Raw genomic sequence first — 16,592 nt, forward strand, 5'->3', positions numbered from 1 at the left:
AGTAATAAAAGTAAGTAAAACGCTACAGTATGCCATAAAAAGTGTCTAAAGCCCCGTTTTCACCAAGCGGCCGGGTTCAGTTTGGTACGGTACCCATTTATTGTTTTGATCAAAATAAGGGATCCGTACCGTCCTACTTTTTTGGTACCCTTCTGTTGTGGTGCCAAGGATACAGATCCAACCCTAAAGGGTCCCCCTGTGTTTACTGTGTCCCTTTCTTCTTCTTCTTCTTCTTCGTTGAACTTAATTAATAGCGGGCTTCACTGTGTTGGGCTGCTATGATGTCACATAATTACATAACTGACAGCCTGACGCAGCTGGCTTACACTCCGCTTACCAAATAAGGGCACGGTTGGCTGTGGAAACGCTAGCAAGATCAGGGTTTACTGTCTCGAACTGAACCAAACTCTACTGAACCAAACCGGACCGCTTGGTGGAAACGGGGCTTAAGAAAATGATAGAAAATGAGACCGTCCAAATATTTTTAAGAGAGAAGGAGGAAAACAGGATCATCTCATATCTGTATATAAAAACACAAGAGGTAACTCCTAACCTGAGAGCATAGGTCATGCGGTCTGGTCTTAGGGCTCTCATCATGATTAGTTTCTGTAGGGAGCTTTTCCCTTTCCACTCCTGAGGAAACTTCTCCTTCTCTGGACACTCTGACTCCACCATCTTCTTCCAGCGTTTAGGAGAGCCTTCAATGTCCCGATCCAGACCTCGAAACTCATCAGTGAAACTCATCACCTGAGCTCAGCCAATGGTGTTTGACAATATAATTAATTGTGGTTGGCCAATAAAAGCAAATATTTTATGGATTTTTGTGTGAGAAATCACCTTGATGGCACTCCATGCCGTGCTTGAAAGAAAGTCGAGCTGGCTGACGTAGGTGTGGTCGATGTTGAAACGTAACAGGAAGTCCAGCTCTCTCACATCTATCTCCTTACTCAACAGGAGTAACTGAAAGAGGAAGAGCACAGTCAGAGAAGAAATGCTGCGTCTCTTTAACACTCACACAGACTCATACACACCTGGAAGGCCAGCTGTGCGGTGAAGGTGAGCTTGTCTCTCTCAAACAGTCCCCTGCTGATGTAGTTAAAGGTGGAGTAGGTAACGCAGTCTATGAGTGTGTTGACTCTGCTCTTGACATCCTCACAGGCCTCTGCCATCGCCACTGCCTTGTGGAAAACCACGTTAAAGGCCTGACAACAAGAGCGAGATGTTAGGCTAACACAGAAAACATGATGATACACAAAGTGAAAGCACATTGTTTTTCTTTTTTTTTTTTTATAGCTCTTTTCATATTTAGAGAAACTTTAAAACAGAGACACTTTTTTCTATTTCACCTTGAGGCTGAACTGGTACATGGGGTTGATCTTGTTGAGATCGTTCATGATAAAGTAAAGCAAAGAAGCTCTGACAGCAACAGGACGATAGTGCTCTCTGGCTTCGTTTATCTTCACCTCGTTAACTTTAGCTTCCAGGACCTGTGAGGGAGGGATGAAGGAAGAAGACAGACGACGGAAAAATGTAAAGGTCAGGGCAAAGGAGGAAGTACAGGGTTGTTTTTAAATCAGGCTTCAAAGACAATGTGAACACATTTGTAACCTTCATCTCAATCTCAGCAGCTGTGTGTTTGGTGGTCTCAAGCTTCTCCACCAGCACGTTGTCACCCAGGAAGTTACTCTCTGCAGCAGACAGCCTGGTCAGCAGCTCGTCCTCCAGAAGTTTCAGCTCAATCTTGAACATGTTCTGCTGTGTGGTCAGTTCACTCTGCAGGGAGAGAATACAAAGAGTGTGTATCAATTACAATATGATACGACACACATTAAGCTGCTTTTTGGGAATGACTCTCTTCACAGCTGTGATTCTTTATATTTACCTGAAATCTTATTTAATGAAGAAATCGTTTTTGCACCTATCATCAACAGTTTCTTGGTACAGCATGTTTAATATAGGGATGTATTCAGGTGTATAAGTGCAGAAGCATTCGTTTTTAAGACAAGTGGCCCACCACAAATTTGCCATACTTGCACTTATTTCAGCCCACCTTGAGGTGTTCGAGGTCAGGTCGCTCCTGATTCACCACCTGGGCCAGCAGCTGGTCCTCCAGACCATCCCTGGTCACAGTGAAATTGATGAGGGTGGTCTGTGCTTGAATCTCTGGCTTGTAGTGAGGGTTGGCCAATTTAGTGTGGAGAATCAGTCTAAAGCCTGGGTGGAAGAAACACTCCTTGTCCCCGACCTTTATACAACTGTGAGAGAGCGGTGCAGAGGGAGGAAGGTCAAAGGAATAGGAACAAAAGGTTGTTTAGTATGTACACAAATGTGTGTCTGTTGTGTTACCTGCCCTTCTTGATGGTGTATCGTCCCAGCAGAGGATCGATAACAGGGTCAATGGTCTCCTCAAGATTCTCTATGAGGACAGTGTCCCCTGCCACTACGGCCTGTTCTATCACGTCTACATACCTGGAACAACACTGAATATTAATTAATGAAATACAAATCATGAAAGTTTAATAAAATACATACAATTGCCAGTTCTCCCAAATAGTGAACATGTAACACTGTTAAAGAAATGAGAGTAGAAGCGTGTGGTAGCATGTGTGTGCTATGTAATATAAATGCTACTTAAAATCTTCACAGTAAAACCGTAAAATCTTCCCGACAACGGGATCAAATATGTATGTTTTCGGTTGGTACATTCACACAGACTGAATCAGATTCATTATTTAAGGTGCAGAGCAGTCTGAGGATTAGAAACTGGCACTGGGAAACACTCACCCTTTCTGCTCAAGACTGACGACCTTGAGGCTGCTGCCACAGCGACTCTTGATCCACTTGATCCCTTGTAGCTGTGGGTCAATGAGAAGAGGCCAGCGCTCACCTGTTGTTAATCACACAGGAAACAGGAGCAGATTCGAGAAACAAAACTGGCAGTGCACTATTTGAATGCCTGTAGAAAAGGGCCAATCATCTCTTCAATGATGAGATGGAGTATATGTAACAACAATACACACAGTTGATGAGGATGGTCGCGTTCTGAGTCGACATTTTGTCTCCTGGTAAACCTTCATTGTTCCACTGGGCCACCATGGCATCATCAGTCAGCATCGACACTGGATCTAAACCTTCTGTCATGGGAATGGAAACCTGATATGAAGGAGAGATTATGTTACTGAAATGAACAATTACGACAAAATGTTATCATGCAAAGAGAACAAAATCTGCTGTTTTAAAGACAGGCAGCTGTGGAAAAGATAAGTGGTTCATGTGGAGAATGATTCACACTTTCACATAAAATATAAAGATAGCCTAATATATAAGAAGATATATTTTCATGTTCATTCAATTAAATTCTGCAGAAACTATTAAAAAGTGAATAAGACTGAAGACCTTCTGGCTGCGCAGGAAGGGCATCCAGAGGTTTTCCAGCAGCTCTCTCCTGTATTTCTTGGAGAAGGAGCCAGAGTAGGAGATGAAAGCTGCTGTTAAGAGGACGTCCCCACTGAGAGTCTCCTCATGTTCATGGTACTGAGCCACTGAGTGGGCCCAGCGCACATTCTCACTCTGAAACATTCACATTTATACAAACAGTGAGACCCTGGAGTGGAATCAATACTGTACAGTAGGTTATTTATAAAGAGTTGACATACTGCTCTAATACAACATCTCTGGAAACAGAGTAAGGAAAACTTATTTCCCATTGACCACTGCTGCACCCACCTCCAGTCCTTTGACCAGCCGATTGGCAAGTTCTATAGTCTTGTTGGTGCGGTTGACCTCTTCCTGAAAGCGTAGTTTCTCTGATGTGGCCGTCTCAAACGCTGATGTCAAAGTTTCCAGGCTACTGTCCAACTCCTGAAAGAAACCGGGGGGGGGGGGGGGGTCTCAAAATATGATGACTTAGAAAATATCTATATTTTAACTTTATGTCAAAGCCATTAATGATCAGAGCCTAAACGTAATAAAACAAAAATAGTGAGGTGACACCACTTATTAAACTCCACTTAAAGAAGGCCTTCTTTATGGGCTTAACTTAACTTTTTGTTTGTAAAGGGACCATGTACAATATTAAACATAAATGTTGCCATTTGATGCATTGCACCAGAGTTAGCCTTGGGCTTATTTACATCTGTAGTCCCTCGGCAGGTCACAATTAAAACATATAACATAGTAATACAAACATAAACTATAAAAAACATAGCAGATTATCCCAGAGCAGAACATCGCACGCACACACACACACGCACACACACACAATTAGAGACTTCAAGGAGCAATTTGAATGACGAGAATGTTCTGCAGGAGAAGAGGTAGTGGATTATCAGCCGACCTTTAAATGTACTCATCATGATGATAAAGAGAAAGTGAAACAGTCACCTTCCCTTGGTAACGAGCAAAGTGTTATGATGAAGTCTTGTTTTTTCCATAAACATATTTACATTTAAAGCAAGATTCAAATAAAAAAAAGGAGAAAAATGAATCCAAACAAACTCACAGTAAGTTTCTTCCTGATGGCCTCTAGTTTCTCAGCAGCCTCAGCCAGATCAGCGTTGGCTTGAGACAGACACATCCGCTTCATCTCTACTTCACAGAAGACCTGTAGAAGAAACACACAAATGCATGCAAGCACACACACACAGCAGTTTGACCCAAAGATATGCTAACAAAAAGAAGAAATGCACAGACTGTCTTTTTAAAATAAAAAGAAGAAAATAACATGGTACTTACAAAAATCTATCCAGGGCAGCACAAATGTTGTGGAAACAGAGAATAACCTATCAAACGATACAGCCACAGTGTAGTACACTGAAAAACATCAAAGCTGTTTAAAATCAGTGATATTTAATTAGTATGACAGCTTATGTACGAGTGCGTACCTCATGGAAGCGGATGATGTTGATTACCCAGGAACAGAGCCCGGCAGCAGCAGAGGATTTCTGTCGTACAAACTCAGGGTTGAACTCTGGGTCACTGAGGTACTCGTCCCTCACACACTTCACTGTGGCCTCGGGGATGTGTTCTTTGTCAAAGTTCACCAGAGCCTGGAGGAAGTCATCCACCTGGATGTGCAGAAGTGTGTGTAGATCAAATCAAAAGATGTCACTGGTTGATCTCCATTGTAATATATTTGCAAACCTTTTGGGTTCTAAATCACACATTAGGTGGGAATTGAGGTTCGAAATAAATTACACGAAGCTGTAAACTAAACTGGAAACTCTCTGATGGAACACAGTGTTTGCCAAAGTCTCTATTTCAGTTTAAGATATACAGTATCATTTATTTGACTGTGAGAAAGCCTATGGCTTAGATAACAAATGATCTAAAACAAGAAGCAAAGATAAGAACACTGAACAAAAAACTAAAAAGTAATGACACAGGCTTATTGTACTAAAGGATATTATAAAGAGTGTCAACACACTGTTACCGTTTTTGGCAGTTTTGGAAGCCCAGATAACGCACAATAATAAATTGTCAATATGTCATTGTGAGTGTGACAAATTGTTATTTCTCCACATAAGGGGATTTATGGGTAATGGACTTTCTGGCTTTGTGGTCGACAGCTATTAATCCACGGAACAGTACAACACGTCATTGTAATTTAGCACCTTGCTCATAACCATCTTGGAAGCCTTCCAGCTGCGATCTTTGGGGATTCTTCCTTGGGGAGACAGTAGCACCAGAACAGCTGCTGAGACGTTGGTGACGATAGCTGTAGGGTTGGGGAACGTCCTGAGTTCTGTCAGGTTTAACTGGATGAACACACACACACAGATACAAACACACACACACACACACACACACACACACACACACACACACACACAGCATATTTATTTGGGGGGCTGGGATGAAGCAAATCTTGTAAGACAGTTGTGTTGAATATTTGCAGTGCTAGCACATATAAAACAAATTGAAAAATTACATTTAATGATGTTAATGGGATTTATGTCTCTATTTATGTGTACTATGTTTTTACTCTGTTGAGTGTGTTGAGGGCTGTATTTGCTGCCTGCAGAGCAGGTTCAGCCTTGGCAAGGTCTTCCTCTGTTTCCCGCTGCTGTTTGGTCACTTCAGCTTGGATTGCTGCCACCTGAAGAAACAAACAAGAACAAAAACAATGTATGCATTCTATTTAGTGCGTTGAATAGATGCTGCAAGTCTTTCTCGTTGAAAAAATCAAAAAAGACACGCACATCCCTCAGTGGGTGCTGGATCCAAAAAACACAAATAGACAAGGAAAGCAAAAACAAGACCCGCACAGCAAGAAGATCCCGTTTGAAGGATTCATTATGTGACGTTTCGAACCAACATGCTCTTCCTCAGACTACTTGCGAGTCTTTCTCGTGCCATCACTCCATCATAAACACATTGTGTGCTTGTGCAGGTCCTCTTATGCAGCAGTCTTACCTTTTGCTCCTCTGCATCTGCCACAGCTCTCTCTTGGTTAAGCTTGTCCGTCTGTTGTCCAATTTTTGCTAAGAGAGCCTCTATGTCTGTGTTCCTCTGCCACAACTCCACCTCCTGCACAGCTAGCTTAGCTTTCAAATCTTCTACCTGAGTAAGACAGAAGTAACTAGCTGAGCTACATAATCAGTCACACAAGATACATTGTTAACGTTCCTAAGCATTTAGTGTTTCTTGTCTGACCTGCGAGGCGGTTGACTTAAGTTTCAGCAGGCCGTTCTCTAACCGTTCCATCTTCTGAGTCAGCTCTGTGCGTTTTTTCCCCAGCAGGTTGCCATACAGCTTCATGAACTCCAGGAAACTCTTCGGTGTGGTGTAGTTAAAGTGTTTCTCATTCTGTTGATACTTGACACTCACCTGCACAGTGATTATGAACAGAAACACGAGATGGGATGTCAGAGAGGGTATCAAGTTTTTTTTTTTATAACGGTGCTCTTTGATAACTCACCTCATTGACACTGGTGTGGGCGTATGAGATGAACTCACTGATGGATGCTCGCACTTTTGGCTGCATAGGGTAAACATGAACAGGGATTTAGAGAATTCTTTAGTTGGAATTTTATTTCTGCAATGCAACTATGAATGTTTGTTTTTTCATTCTGATGGTATCATTGGCATACTACTTTCATATGCAGTTTCTATATTTTAAACTCACAGAGTGCATAGTTAATATGTGATAAAGTGAATATAAATGGTATTTGAACATGCTGTCACCTCCAGTCCAGGTATCTTCTCTATGAAAGTACAGCTGACAGACTTCAGGGCGAGCTGAGGCCAGGGGTGGAACCAGTCTATGGCCGTACAATTCACCAGCGCCGGAAATTTCCTAGCTCGTGTCCTCAATGTGAATCCGACTGGAGAGAAACACAGGACGACCTGGAGGACAAATAGGGAGGTGGCAGACATATTTTGAAATCAGTGGTATAGAGAAGGGTTTTGATAATGTAGGTATTATGCTTTGCTATAAAATGGTATCATACATGGCTTAAAATTCCATTCTAAATGGTTCAGACCTTGAGCTGTCGTCTTATCCTCTCAATAAAGAAGCTCCAGCAGTTGTCTCTGCTATCTATGAGTCCTAAACCTCTCAGCTCCATCCGGATAGATGTCACAATCATATCCACTTCTTCATCACTAAACAGGTCCGGAATATCCCCTGATTGATTTTTAAAAAAAGAAGATGTGCTCAAAAACCACACCTCGGATTTCATATAGAAATATTCACTCTGGAGGCTGTTTTTCGGAATGCACTAAAAGCCTTTGACCATTAATTCATGCACAAAGATCTTTGGTATTCCCTGGAAGAAAATATGCTTATATTGTACATTTGATAACTGTAGCTTTTAAAACAGACATCTCCACTCATCAAAAGAAAAGACACTCATGCTTTGTCTGCGTAGCCAAACCTGAAGCCAACATGTCATTGATGAGCACCAGAAATCGTTCATCAGGAATCTGAGCGTCTGTATGAAGAAACACCGTTCCAATGTTCTTCACCCCAACCTTGATATACAGCGCTGCTATATCACTCTGGATATGAGGAGATGCAGAAAAGGGTCAAAGAATACATACAGTAAATATGGCGAGGTAATTCTGCTTCATCTGGTAGGAATCTGCATCAAACGGTGTCATGACATTTTTTTTATCTGTTCTGCATTTGCTGTTAAAGCATTTTTACCTTGAGGTCATTGATGCCATAGCCTTTACGCAGAGTGATCTGGAAAACTTCCAGCATGCTGAGGAAGGCAGCCAGCCGGCACAGACTCTGCTTCCCGCTGCCACCCACTCCCACCAGCAAGGCATTACCATAGGGGGCCTCTAGGATACGACTGATACGACACCTGAAACCGAATACCAGAATGAACAATGTGCGTTTGGTCCGAGGCTACATATGTGCTCATCTGTGTAAATCTCTGCTTGTGCATGTTAGCAGATGGTTGACGTTACACTGCATGTGTCTCTGTTTGTGTTTCTTACACATGCTGGATAGCTTCTTCAAACAAGACCAGGTCCATGACAGCATGCAGCTCATTATAATGCTCCAGAGCATCTGCCAGCGTCTTCTGGAGTTTCTCCCAGTCTGACGCCTGACAAGACGGAAATATAATAAACTTTTAGTCTCTTTCACAGTATGATTATGACCATTATTGTTCAATAACAACGGGGTAACCAACCAGATATGTAATAGAATTAAGTTCTGATCAAAGCCTGAGGCCATTAACTTTCACTTCAAACCTCATATACAACTAAAAAGTCATTAGTCGAACTAATGACAGTTCATCCATCCTCATTTATTTGCTGACAGATTAGACATGACAGCTGAGTTTGTGCCATAAGGTCTTTGAATATAGGATATACAGATAATCCACATAATAAATTGGTTTAAGTCAAAAACAATTAAATTCATTATTTTTTATTATCAAATTTAATAAAGAATAAATGGATTCTTGAAAGGAGCAACACTGAGCTCAGATCAGAATAGCTCTGACCATAATGTGTGTATACAAATGACTCAAACCTGGTGATAGCGAGGCTCTCCAACTCCCTGGGCAAAGTGACAGTACACCAAAGGCTGGTGGATGAAGATGGACTCGTCTATTCCCTGAAGGAAATTGGCAGAAACACAGATATGAAAAGCTGGAAAATACTAAACATGCCACAGTTAAGATGAAAGGTTATGGCTAGAAATAGGCCAGTTATAACTTATTTCAGTAATACAGTATGATTAATAGCCTGCAAAAATTGCCCCCCATTTGCCACAAGGGGATGCTGTGCTGGTTGAAGTAGGATGTGTGGCGGAAAACAGTCACATTACTAAGGTTTTAAAGACAAACATATTACCTTATATCTGTTCTTTCTCACCTCAAAATATCTCTTTCCAGTATCCAGAAGGATTTTGTTGAAGAGCTCCACGTCTTTTTCCTCCATCAGTTTGTCCGAGTAAACCCTGGAGCTCTCATGCAGCCACAGGTGGACCAGGTCCACGGGGTATCGGATACTCTCTGGCAGGGTGAACAAAATACCCTACACACCAAAATATGCAGAATAACAACACCATGACTTAGTTGCACAGCCTTTGTATGGAAATACTTTTCTTTGGCTACATGTCCATAGGTGGGTGGGTGAGTTGATAGATTAGCTTTGTTTAGACTGCATAGAAATGCAATGCAAGGCTGCAGAGCTGCAATCAGTGTCATTGAAGAATTATTTTTTTATCCCTCTGGAAATTTTGTATGATGGACCCATACCTGTGAATTTCATTTAAGGAAACATCTTTCATCATACAACATGAATGTGTGTCCGTTACCTGGAAAATGTTAGAGAGGTCTCGCAAGTTGAAGATGTAGTGGAAGCGTATCGCCGTAGGGAGGAAGTTCTGACTGATTTTTTTGTGCAAACAGATAGCTGCCTGGATAAGCAGAACAAAAAGATGAATAGCTGAAATTGTTTCATGGAGACTGGATCAAACAGGTGGGCAATATTAATGTTAGACCGGCTACCAAATAAAAAGACTAATATTGTTTAGAACAAACCGTATAAAAAAAAGCTGCTTTAATACTGTGGGTGTACCTGTATCAGAGTTCCTACTGAGCGGGAAACCCCGTAGCTGAATCCTCCCTGAAGGAAGTGGGCTGACAGGATGCTGGAAAAGATGGTGGCCAGTGCATCTGCACTAGGGAAGTGTACTGAAAACACTGAGAAATGCCTCTGAAAAAAGTGAAGAAGGATGTGAGAATACATTTGTATTAAGTATCTGTGGAATTAGTGCTGGCAAAAAAATGCTCTCTAAATGTTACTACTAATACATTGTTTGAACATCCTATTTGGTTTTATCTTCTTCTGAAAGTCTCACTTCAAAAAAGCAATCGCTTCTAATATTCATGTTTTAACAGCTGATTCAATCATTTTTGTGTTAATTTAGACCTTGATAATTATTTTGTAAAAATGCTAAAACATTAATTAACTAATTAATTGAAGAATCAAGAGGAATGGTTATACTAGTTATATATGTGTGTGTGTGTGTGTGTGTGTGTGTGTGTGTGTGTGTGTGTGTGTTCACTTAAGTCAATACCTGCAGTCTGGGGTTGATAGAGAAGCTCCCAGCTGTTGGGTTCATACAGGTGATGTATTGGCAGTTGTGTATTTCCTTCAGCACCAGTCGTTGTCTGTCATACCTACAAATACATACAGGTGTTGTGTAGCTGTATCATGCATGTATGCAACATTGAACAAGTGTGTTTATAGCGTCTCACTCTTACCAATGGTTGTAGTCGAGGTGCTGTCGTATGAGTGTGTGCGGCTGGACGGTCCCATAAACGTCTACCTCAGGCATGTTGAGGTCATCTATGAAGTAAATGAGTCTCTTAGCTGTAGGAGGAGCAAATTTACGACCAGCTTTCTTCTCCAGGGGTTTCTCCAGGACACCTGAGGGCCGCACATTGCATATTAAGACAGCTATTGTAAATGACAGGAAAAAATGTGCCCACAGCAAATGACTTTTAATTCAATCCATGTATAAATAACTTAAGAATGGCTGTCAGCTATCAGTTACAAAATGTATTCCAAGAGAAGATGTGGGAATTACAAAAATCACATGAATGAGTGTCAAAGTAAAAGCGCTGTCATATAAATTCAATGTATTTAAGCAATATTAGAGGAAAAATAAAACTTGGTAATATAATTTGATGTCTGTCTGACAGTCATCTTATTTGTACTTATTTCTCTATTCACACAATGTATTCAGCAATATATGAAGAGATTTGACAAAGCAAGGGCATCTGAAGAAAGGGGAACAGTCTCTCACATTAAACACACCAGTATTTTCAGACATAATTAACATACTGTATATGTGTACCAGGAGATGAAGTTAAATCAACTTGGTAAATATTTATATGTAGATTTACACAAAATGTTCATCTTATTAGCCAAGATTAAAAAATGGGAAGTTTTGCAATCGTGAACATTTTATCTTGATACAAGATTTTACATTTCATCCCAATTTGGATTTATTTTTCCTATTGGTTATGAATAATGTTGACACTGTCCTATAACTTTCAGAATCTGATGTGTTGGTTTTGTAACCTCAGCATGGTTAACAAAAACAACGACTGAGAAATACAGTTAAAGTCCACCCTGGAAGATCCTCAGCATCCTCTGCATGCAGACTTTAGACTTCTGCCAACAGGGAGGAGGTTCACTTCTCGTGTTAGGAGGGCCAAATCAAACAGATATGTGAGGTCCAATCAGAAGTTGGGATCTAAATAAGCTGTAGGCACTGTTGCCAGTAAATTTATACTATGGACTGTTTGTCTTTGTGTCTCTTATCTCACTCATGTCCATCATGATGATATCCATGGTAGTTATGTTTTATACGTATGTATTTATGTCTTTGTGCCGTTTTTATGATGTATACTGTCTGTATGGACCTGTGTTGCAAACCAAATTGCCCCTCAAGGACAACAAAGATTTTCCAATCCAATCCAAAACAACTGTCAACCATTGCTTCTTTAACCTGAAAACCCCTCACTTTACAAGGAAAGTGAGTTGAATTGATTTTTATTGAAGTTAAGCATTTACAATTCCTGTGGTTCTTACGCTGCAGCATGGCTGATGTGGTGTAGTAGTTGAAAGGGACTTTAGCCACCATGTAGTCCTCCTTCAGCTTAGCTACTTTATCTGACACCAGGATGGTCTTGCCCACTCCCGCGTTGCCCACTAACATGATTGGCTTGCCTCTCTGGAGCAGCAGGTCGATAAAGTAGGTCAGACAAATGGTTTCTGGAGTGTGAACCAACACAGTCTGAAACACACATGACATGACCAGACTGAAAGGGGCATGTCCAAAATGTAGTCAATAATGACCGTTAACATATACTGCAGCTAGTCTGTTCTCAGCACGCACATATCAATTGTACACACTTGTAATGGCACATCAGGCTCCAGCTCAAATGGCACCATTTTCTCGCTCCAGGGAGTAAACTTTTTTGTTTCAGAGTCAATGAAATAATCAAAGACAGTGCCCTGGGAAGGAAACTTCACCGCTCTCATCTCCTTCGACCACCAGCGGCTGAATTCAGCACGGTAATCATTTAGCTGCGAAAAACAGAAATGTAATTATGTGAACTTATAATCTGCCTTGTGTGAGTATCTACAATGTGAAACACTGAAAACAAGAAGATAGCTCATTGAGCAAACGTTGAGCCACCACACACATGATCCTGAAAGAGAGCTCCTCCGAACGCCCAAACACAGGCGAAGACAAAGTAGATCTCATAAAGTTCTCTGGGAGAGTCAGGGGGAGTGTTTTCCTCAGTCAGCAGGCAGTCCAACAAGGAACACAGTGTCTGATTGGCCAAATGACATAAATGTAACATGTGATTGGACAGTACATATTAACCTATTCTACTGTTTGACAATTTGCACATCAGAGATTTTCACAATCTGGTTAAAAACACTTTAAAGAGAGTATGTAAAGGTTTGTCACTCATTGCTGTGTGTTCTCACCTGCACCATACTGTTTTCTGGTATGGGGGTGATGGTCTTCAGGTTGCAGCGGACTTGTTCCAGGCAGTAGGGCACATACTTATCAAACAGAATGGTGAGGTTGGCTCGCTCCGATTGGGCCTGTCGAGTGTCTATCCAGCTCGTCACATACCTGGAAAATACAGTCAAGACAAAAGTTCTTACTTAAATACAATATGAATTCTTTAATGTTATATGTTCAACTGTGCGTGTCATACGAGCTCCAGCCAAGGTCCTGAGGGTTGACATAGAGTATGCCTGCTCTGGATACTGTAGCTGGAGTTGCAGCCTTCAGGTGAGAGATTTCAAAGAGCAGACGCATGGAGGAGGACAAGCTGATCCTCTCATTACTGGCAAGAGTCAGAACCTGCACAGGGAAAAAGGAAAAATTGCATCGAGTTGTATCAAATGAATTCCAGAATCGAAAAAATGGAAACACAGAACAATAATAAGAGAACAGAGATTTCCTCTGACCTTATTGTCATCCATAACTGTGTTGAGTGACTCAATCCACATAGGGTCAATATCCCCATCTAGAACAATCCATTTGGGTCCATCATGGCCAACTGAAGTCAGCTCTCTCATGGTAGAGGAGAAGAGTCCTAAGTAAAGTGTAAAACAGAGACTGGTTGATAATATTTTTTTATATCGATAGTCCTGTCCATCCCTGAAAACTTTCCACTTACTGCTGCCTAATGTTCTCATTTTAGAAACTCATTAAATGGAACCAAAATCAGTTTTATTTTAACGTCAAAACTCCTTAAGTCAAGAGCTTATTCCTAGCTAAAAAAAGTACTTTGACAAATTAGAATTAATTCGGAGAAGAGGCTCTGGAATTTGTCGTTATCTTGAAACCAAAATAATTCAGTTTGACAGTGAGTGGAAATCAGTAAAAAATGCTTGTTCCCTTGACTCTCATTTAAAGCTTATTCAATTTCTCGTACAATTCTCCATCCCCTCACCGTCTTTCCACTCTCTGGTCGCAGGGTGCAGGTATCCAAACAGTTCATCTGTTGTAACAGCTTTAGGGTTGATATCATTCCATACAGGCTTCATCTTCATGTTGGCATAGGTTCTGTGGAGAGTCTTCAAGATCTGATGATTAAACAATACAAATATATGACACTTTGTGCACCTACACATTTAATAAAAATCCATTATTAAAGTGTCAACCCAGGATTGTTTGTTTTATTGGAAAGCTTAAGATTCATGTCAAAGACAAACAACAATAGATTTGCAAAAGATTTTAAAAATATGTGTTTCTGTTATTTTTATGGGGTACATCATAGGATTAAAGTAGTGGATTTTAACCTGACTCTTTCCAGTTCCTGGTCCACCTACTACAAACACAGAGTGCCTGACAGCCAGCAGCTCCTCCAGCTGCGTCACCTGTAGACACACGGTACCTTCATTACACTCTGTTTCTAATTCTTATATTCTCTTACAATGTCACATATTTCTAAGAGATCACAGAACTAGTACATTCATGTATTCTTTCATTTTCCTAAGGAGAGAACATACTCTGCATACCCCTTTCAAACCACAGCAATTAAGAATTATTATCTTCAAGTATAAAAAAAACCTTTAAACCCATTTTATCTTGTTTGGAAAAAAAAAGGAAGAGCACTTTCATTTAAAAAATATTGTTACACGAGGAACCTTTAGAATGAAGTTCTCCTCAGGCTGCAGCCGCAGTTCACTGACTGACTGTCGAACAGCGCTTTCCAGCTCAGGGTCTCTCTTCCTGGGCACATCCAGCTGAGGAAACAGGTCACTGATCAGCCCGAGGAATATTGGCACGTCACTCGTGACTATCTTTGGCAGATTGAAGTCCCTCAGGGCCCGCATCAGCACCTGGGCAGGAAATTACAGTGGGAAGTTGTAATGCTCATGCAGTAATAAAGTCAGGCTTGTGGAAACAACAGATTGAACATATTTTCCACATATTTATTAAAACCGTATCTGCCAATGACATGATTGATGCGTACCTGTTCCTCAGGTCTGCTCCGTTCCTCTCTCTTCAGGGATCCAGCCACAACAAGGACTGATTTAATAGCCCTTAACCCCCAATCATAATGATCCTGACAGATAAAAGGGATTTACAAACAGAGACATAAACAAAGAATATGACACATTTTTCATAGTTCTGTCAATACAGAAGAGAACAGTGAAATAGCAGCTAAACAGTATGTTAATAGTTCAATCACAATGTTCAGTAATGAAGGAAACATGTTACTGCAAGAAGGATGTATTCTGCATGTTTTTTGTTTTTTTTATAAGGTTTTTTTGTTGTTAACTATGTGCAACCAATGTAATCCTGAAATGAAAGGGGAGAGGTGACTCGTTTCTTTTTCATAAATCAGCCATAAGGCCAGCATGTGATGATTGAGTAAGTCACCTGTCAAAGTACTGGACCAACATGCAATATTTTGCATTTGCATTTGCGAATGCAAGTGTTTATAACTATGGGTGTTGCATTGTTAAAAACACAGTATTTATATGACTGTTAGGAGGTTTGCAGACAGATCTTGCCTTCATTAATTTTACATTTATATTAAGCTTTCTTACATTACATGTTCAACCATAGACAACACAAGGAGTAGTAACAGTCCTGTTGATTCATTTACCTGTTTGGACAGCAGCTCCTTACAAAGAGTGTAGAGGCTAATGAACTTGCGCGCCAGCAGACGAGCATCTATGAAACCTTCTGCCACCAACATGATCTCACAGATTAGCTCAAAGTCTGGAATCACCATGGCACAGGGCCTGAAGAGTTAAGACACCAAGATATTTATGAATCACCCTTCATATTTTTAAAAGCTTGCACTTAAGAGTCTCCTCTCGCTTTCCTTGTCTTTATCGAACCTGAATAGAGCTTTGAGGTTCTCTGGGAGCTCGGCCCTGCCAGCATAGCCTGGGTTCAGAGTGATGAAGATCCCAACTGTTTGCTTCAGCTCGATCTCCTCTCCCAGGAAATGGAACCTACATGCACACAATTACAGAAAACTAAAAATAAGTCCATAGAAAAATGTCAGACCATATTAGCAGACTAATTAATAGATAATATGGGTAGTTTATTGTGTGTGTCATTATTATTTATTATTTCAACATGAACCTTTGCTTCTTGTTGCGCACAGCATCCTGAATAGTCTTGACCTGTACAGCTACAACAGACAGCACTTCCACTGAGATCCTGTTGAACTCGTCGAAGCAGCCCCACACCCCAGTCTGAGCCAGACCCTTATAGATGTTTCCTATAGACTGTAGACACAGAGAGCAATTGAATGGTAGAGTGAATATAAATAAGATTATCGATGCTCTTGATGGGACATATGTGTCCTCCGTTCTACCTTGTAGTCCATCTGTTCTGAGCAGTTGAACACATACACCATGATGCCCAGGGAGCGGCCAAGGTCTTTGGTGGTCTCTGTTTTACCCGTGCCAGCTGGACCCGAGGGGGCTCCACTCATAGTCAGATGGAGAGACTGGGTCAGGGTGATGTAGCACCTAACTCAAGAAGAATTGATATGTATGAGATATTGTACATGTTTACTTATACATCACAAAACAATCTCTCTTCTAAAAAAACAAAAAAAGTC

General features: G+C 40.9%; 1 protein-coding gene across 1 annotated transcript in view; it reads right to left on the reverse strand.

Moving 5' to 3' along the window:
* The window catches only part of dnah9l (dynein, axonemal, heavy polypeptide 9 like), a 33,374-nt gene that overhangs the window by 5,202 nt on the left and 11,580 nt on the right, over positions 1–16,592 (reverse strand). Inside the window, exons 32-74 of the mRNA XM_061044415.1 lie at positions 16,344–16,500; positions 16,109–16,254; positions 15,859–15,975; positions 15,621–15,759; positions 14,982–15,074; positions 14,653–14,847; positions 14,305–14,382; positions 13,956–14,088; positions 13,468–13,595; positions 13,212–13,360; positions 12,976–13,126; positions 12,684–12,815; positions 12,391–12,564; positions 12,067–12,271; positions 10,731–10,896; positions 10,544–10,646; positions 10,042–10,179; positions 9,779–9,880; positions 9,334–9,495; positions 8,990–9,073; positions 8,449–8,558; positions 8,150–8,312; positions 7,878–8,001; positions 7,485–7,627; positions 7,186–7,347; positions 6,920–6,979; positions 6,655–6,828; positions 6,415–6,561; positions 5,984–6,097; positions 5,613–5,756; positions 4,884–5,066; positions 4,502–4,603; positions 3,727–3,861; positions 3,397–3,570; positions 3,021–3,153; positions 2,785–2,887; positions 2,347–2,469; positions 2,051–2,255; positions 1,609–1,773; positions 1,347–1,487; positions 1,032–1,202; positions 838–960; positions 554–747 (exon numbers count right to left, since the gene is read on the reverse strand). Of these exons, the coding sequence (XP_060900398.1) occupies positions 554–747; positions 838–960; positions 1,032–1,202; positions 1,347–1,487; positions 1,609–1,773; positions 2,051–2,255; positions 2,347–2,469; positions 2,785–2,887; positions 3,021–3,153; positions 3,397–3,570; positions 3,727–3,861; positions 4,502–4,603; positions 4,884–5,066; positions 5,613–5,756; positions 5,984–6,097; positions 6,415–6,561; positions 6,655–6,828; positions 6,920–6,979; positions 7,186–7,347; positions 7,485–7,627; positions 7,878–8,001; positions 8,150–8,312; positions 8,449–8,558; positions 8,990–9,073; positions 9,334–9,495; positions 9,779–9,880; positions 10,042–10,179; positions 10,544–10,646; positions 10,731–10,896; positions 12,067–12,271; positions 12,391–12,564; positions 12,684–12,815; positions 12,976–13,126; positions 13,212–13,360; positions 13,468–13,595; positions 13,956–14,088; positions 14,305–14,382; positions 14,653–14,847; positions 14,982–15,074; positions 15,621–15,759; positions 15,859–15,975; positions 16,109–16,254; positions 16,344–16,500 (6,045 nt within the window). The remainder of the gene's footprint in view (positions 1–553; positions 748–837; positions 961–1,031; positions 1,203–1,346; positions 1,488–1,608; positions 1,774–2,050; positions 2,256–2,346; positions 2,470–2,784; positions 2,888–3,020; positions 3,154–3,396; positions 3,571–3,726; positions 3,862–4,501; positions 4,604–4,883; positions 5,067–5,612; positions 5,757–5,983; positions 6,098–6,414; positions 6,562–6,654; positions 6,829–6,919; positions 6,980–7,185; positions 7,348–7,484; positions 7,628–7,877; positions 8,002–8,149; positions 8,313–8,448; positions 8,559–8,989; positions 9,074–9,333; positions 9,496–9,778; positions 9,881–10,041; positions 10,180–10,543; positions 10,647–10,730; positions 10,897–12,066; positions 12,272–12,390; positions 12,565–12,683; positions 12,816–12,975; positions 13,127–13,211; positions 13,361–13,467; positions 13,596–13,955; positions 14,089–14,304; positions 14,383–14,652; positions 14,848–14,981; positions 15,075–15,620; positions 15,760–15,858; positions 15,976–16,108; positions 16,255–16,343; positions 16,501–16,592) is intronic.

The sequence above is a fragment of the Labrus mixtus genome, chromosome 8 (genome assembly GCF_963584025.1).
Source record: "Labrus mixtus chromosome 8, fLabMix1.1, whole genome shotgun sequence".
Classification (NCBI taxonomy): Eukaryota; Metazoa; Chordata; class Actinopteri; order Labriformes; family Labridae; genus Labrus; species Labrus mixtus.